Source organism: Nannospalax galili, unplaced genomic scaffold (assembly GCF_000622305.1).
Source record: "Nannospalax galili isolate Female #2095 unplaced genomic scaffold, S.galili_v1.0 scaffold388, whole genome shotgun sequence".
Taxonomy (NCBI): Eukaryota; Metazoa; Chordata; class Mammalia; order Rodentia; family Spalacidae; genus Nannospalax; species Nannospalax galili.
Window position 1 is genome coordinate 5,534,674 of NW_008360304.1, and position 5,478 is coordinate 5,540,151.

Sequence of the window (5,478 nt, forward strand, 5' to 3'; positions counted from 1 at the left end):
TGTAAGATGCAGTCTTTTTTGCAAACAATTTAAGCATTTTTCTTTTTATTGTAAATACGTTCTGAAGGAAATTCTCTAGATCCCCATTGACATCCAGAGGCCTTTACTAATCTTTCCTGAGCTCGGTGATGATTTACCAACAATCACAGGCTTTCATAAGGAGGCAGGATTACAAAGAGAATTCTTAAGACAAGGTACTTAGATCCAAGCAAAACCTGTACTCAAAGAGGTGAATTACTGACATCTAAACTTCATTGGCTTTTTCACAGATAGAATGATACCTCACTGGCTTTCTTTTCCTTTACCCAGTCCTTATTTAGGATTATTCTTCTACTAGGAAAACCTTCTAAAACAAAACCGCTTTCCCTTATCTCCAGATAGCAGGAAGAAGAGCAGACATAGAACATGATTGGAATTTGTGTTGCTCCAAACATATCACAGGATCGGATGATACGCAGACCATCACCAAATTTGGGGCCATGACACCAATCACATCTGGATGTGCTGAAATGAAGAAGTGTGAGGTCAATGTCCAATGAGCTTCTACTAATATAAAAACACCGTGGTTAATGCTATGTAAGATTGAAACTTGTATAAAGTCCAGCTCTGATCTTCAGTGAGCTTACGTCTAGATGGGGTGCTTGCTAGCAAATGAAAATTTAAATGTTAATACACAGGAACAACAGGGTAGATATGTGTATAATGCAACCCTAGTTTCTAAAACAAAAGTATAATGCACAGCATTTTGTTTTGTTTTGTTACTAGGAATCAAATCCAGGTCTTTGTGCATACTAGGCAAGTGAACTACCACTGGGTGACATTCTCTTGTCCTGTGTAACTAAAATGATCTCATGGTGAGAGTGAGCAGAGCAGAGCCACCCATCTATGGCCAAGGACCCGAAAGAAACAAAAGTTAGGGACTGAAATTGCACAGTTCCCTCCAAGGGCATGCCCCCTAATGCCCCAAGGACATTCACTAGGCCTACCTCTCTCACAGGCTCTGCCACCTCCCCAATAACCCCACACTGAAGAATCAGGACTTTAGCCCATGGTTTTCTAAAGGATATTCAGGGTCAAAACTATGCTAGAGATTTGTGTCTTTATTGAGTCAATATTGGCCATTTATATTTTCCTGGGGAAGCATTTTACTTAGACATTCTTTTATTTATTTATTTTTTTGTCTTTTTGAGACACGGTCTCCGTGTAGCACCAGCTGGCCTGGAACTCTCTATGTAGACCAGGCTGGCCTTGAATTCACAGAGATCCGCTTTCCTCTGCCTCCCAAGTGCTGGGATTAAAGGCATGTGCCACCATGCCCAGCTTACTTAGATATTCTAAAAGTATCTTTTAAACCCATGGTTCCAATATTGATGAGGAATTTTTCTTTACTTAAATAATAAAGACAGTTTTAGATAATCTGAGGAGAAAGGACAAGCTTGAATGGCTTCTAAGAACTCTAGTCCTGAGATTAGTTAATAACTCCAAAATTGCTTATTGATTCTAGATGGAGAAAAGTCACTTCATGAATGTCTGATCTATAATTGATATCTAGCAAGTTAGAATGAAGTAAAACATAGCTCTTGGCACTGAACAATTTTTGAAAGGAACCACTTTTTATGTACTTAGTAATTCATAGGAGAGATTTCTCTAACAGCTACATAAATACTGCCAACAACCTCAGCAACCCACCCTTTTTGGATTTAAGAAGTATCTGTACATGGTCCTGGGCATCCAGGCCTTGATGTTGGATCTCTCCCATTATGGGTACCAAGAGCCTTTCCATTATTTTTCTATTACTTTTCTAGAGCTCCAGTTTACCTTTACCTGTGCCCTACAGAAAATATAAAATACCTAATTGAACTTCTAGAGATAAAAATCACAGTTGGGAAGTTTAAAAAGAGAAATAGAAAGTACTATAATAACTAAACTGACATAATTTTCAAACCAAAAATTTGTAATTATGTTCTAGAATATAAATTTGTAATTGTAAAAAGAAATATTTGGAGACTATTATAAAGTAGGACTAATTCAGACTTCATTATTATGCCTGAAAATCAAGAATGGGTAATTCGAAGATTATATGTATCATTTTCTATGCAGTATGTGTGTGCATGTGTGTCACTAAAACACCATCTGATCCTATACTGAAGAATATTTAATACTCAATAGTGCTTTAGAAAAGCACTTCAGTATTTACTCACCTTTTCAGAAACTTTTGAAATATTTTTGGGACCATAGCTTGAATTTTATGTAAATTATTTTTGACAATGAACAAAGAACAAAGTTGAGGAAGCCGTTGGGGACTATTCAAACAATTCTCTGCCCAAAAATTATGATTAGTGAAAGTATTATCAAACTGGAGTTTTGTCAAGTTAAGCTTCAGAATTCCAGGTGGAAAAGAAGTCATGTAATTTCCATCAATGTTCAGTTTGTCAAGCGATCTGTACGTAAGAAAAGTCAGACTTTAAAGACATCATGTGATTTATAATACTCAAGCAGATTTCTGCACCAGTATTCTTGAAAACTGGCACCAAGATTACTGGTCATAAAATATCTATTTCAATATTTTCTTAAAATCAAGAGAATTTGCTTATAAAACAACTAAAGCAATATATTATTGTGAAAATAAGTGCATTTATGTAAATGGAACAGGTAATACATATATTTGCAGTCTTTGTAAACTGCCATCACTATGAAAAAAATAATATCCATAAACACAGGAAGACTAATAAACACTATACCATGTAAACACAGCATGGTGATATATATAACAATAAATTTTCATACAAAATTGACACCAGTATATATTTTTCACTGAAGCCTAGTAAAAACAATGAAATTACATATCATTAAAACATACTATTATGTTTTGCATTCACTTTTCAGCACCTTGGTCCCCTTACTTTTTGCTATGTTAGTTATTTCTTTTTTAAACATTTAAAAAAATAATTATTTTTATTTTATATGTATGTATGTATTGCCTGCATGTAGGTAAGTGTACTCATGTCGTGAAATGCCTGCGGAGTTCAGAAGAGGTTATTGGATCCCCTGGAACTGGAGTTACAGGCAGTTGTTAGCTGCCATGTGGGTGCTTGGATTCAAACCCGGGTCTTCTGCAAGAATAGTCAGTGTCTTAACCACTGAGCCATCTCTCCAGCCCCACTATGTTAGTTATTTCTAATGACCTTCGTCCCTTTATTCAAAGAGAACCAATATGACTGATTTTTCTCACTGGCTCAGTGGTGCTTTCTATATCATTTACCACCTTTAGAGCAAGTACTGGGAACTAACAGAAAAATGTCTGTTTCTGAAAGACATGTAAAAACATCAGATCACTGTCGAAGTGCATCAGAGGTGAATGGGCTAATACATGGCCTTTAGGCAGCTGAGCACATGGGAGCCCCTGAACGCTCAATGACTATGTAGTCTCACATCCACTTTGCCCATAATTGGGTTCTTTGGTGGTGAGTCTCACTGACAAAAGTGAAATATGATTAAAGGTGGGATTTAAAACAAAGAGCCTGGACAATTCTTCAAGCACTGCTCTTGTAGTCTGATAAATGTAAGTGAAGCCTCAACCTCCTATTTTGTCCTAAGAGACAAAACTGGCATGATCATTTTTTTCCTCTACACCAAACACAAGCATAAGGTCAATAGCAGAGTCGTACTGTGATCTGAATGCTCATGCCTCCCCAAACTTGTAGGTTGAACCCTTAATCCCCAAAGTGATGGTGTTTGGAGACAGAGCCTTCAGAAGGTGATTAGATTGTGATAGAGAGCTCTCATAAATGGGATAGGCACACATCAAAGAGAATTTGGAGAAACTCCTCATCCCCTCCATCCAGTGAGCTGAGAATGAGACTGATGAAAAAGCACCCTGCCTCTTCTCCCAGCAACCGGCAAGTGTTAAGCACTGTTAAGACATTTAAAGTCGCTATTAGTGATAATGATGTTATTTTAGGTTTATATTGTGAGCACTCCTTATGTTCACTTTCCTATAAGTAAAGATGTTGGGAATGGGGCCATTTAATTCCTCAATTATCAGCTGTTGGACTTTCACCATCCTCTCTGCTTTGAGCAAAGGCTAGCAGTTACATAGATAGCCCAACAACCCTTATGCCGGCATCAGCATCAGCATCCGAACATTCACAGATACTGCAAAACTGAAGGAAGCTCTCAGGAGACTGCCCTGGTTTCTAACAACATAGACCTGGCCAGAGTTGTTTGAAACAGCTTGTACCAGACACATTGCTCTCACAAGCCTCGCTGAAGTCTAGGAGATTTTGCAATCATTTCCACCTATGCAAGAGAGGGAGTATTTTCTCTCTCCCAGAGAGGGTGGTCTGACAGAGGAACTTTTGTGACTAGTATGAAAAGAAAAAGCCATGATTGGTCCAAAACATAGGCCTCCATGGCTGTGTGATTGGTATTAAGAGGCAAGGCTGTGATTGGTTCAAACAAATGGTGGTGAATGTTCAAAACTTTCGTCATTAGACTGCATAAGCAGGCTGCTCAGTCTCACACAGTGAATTCGCTGGGAAGACACTCTCCTGTGTTTCCTTCCCTGGGATTTAACCATTAGGCCTGATAAAACCATGGGTGAGGCCTGACTTGAAAACACAGTTCCAGCAGCATACCTCCAGGGCACACTTCCAAGAGGCACCTGGGGAATGAGAGTCCCCCAAGTTCAGGCTCACTCTTAAAAAACAAAATTAAGAGTCGGGCTGCTTCATTCAGGCAATTGTAATGTTGGCATAGTAATGCCACAGAGGGAGACTAGTTTTCTTTAAAGGTGTGGCCCCTGGTAGGTTGATCACATTTCCAGGATGGATCCACACCTGGGAATATTTGAGAGCACACAAATTGGGCTTGATGGGCTTTAGAAAAAAAGAAAGCATGATGTTTGGAAGGGGGATAGGGAACTGCTGGTGGATCTGAGAGGAGATAAGGGAGGAAGCTGAATATGATCAGATACATTGTATGACAGTCAAAAATTAATAAAATGTTTTTTTTAAAGGGAGAAAAGGTTTGAGATGGAAGGTTAAGAGTTCAGCAGGTTTGGGGTGGGACTGAAAAAACATACTATTAACATGATCTGATAAAATTTCTGAAGATCAAAGATCATGAGAGAATTGTACATTTTTTCCAATTAAAAATAAGAGCCACTTTCATGGGAGGTATTCTAAATAGCTTTAGTTGTCAACTTGACACACCTGGGTAGAGGGAGCCTCAATTGGAGAATTGCCTCCATTGGCCTGGCCTGTGGCCATGTCTGAGGGGAATCTTCTTGATTGCTGAGTGATGTGGGAGGGCCCAGCCCACTGTGGGTCAATTATAGGGTCTTAAACACCCAAAAGGAAAGTATAACCAAAGATTAATGGGGTCAATAAAAATTTTTAAGAGTCTGTTTGTATAGCTAAAGGCTACATAACAATAAACAATGCCAGGCAGGAGTACCTTTCTTTGAGTCATTGGCCA

General features: G+C 38.6%; 1 protein-coding gene across 1 annotated transcript in view; it reads right to left on the reverse strand.

The window, feature by feature from the left end:
* Nucleotides 1-263: 263 nt before the first annotated feature.
* Lrrc63 (leucine rich repeat containing 63) overlaps nucleotides 264-5,478 on the reverse strand; it is a 27,679-nt gene continuing 22,464 nt past the window's right edge. The window contains exons 7-8 of the mRNA XM_008824411.1: nucleotides 2,202-2,441; nucleotides 264-504 (exon numbers count right to left, since the gene is read on the reverse strand). Of these exons, the coding sequence (XP_008822633.1) occupies nucleotides 264-504; nucleotides 2,202-2,441 (481 nt within the window). The remainder of the gene's footprint in view (nucleotides 505-2,201; nucleotides 2,442-5,478) is intronic.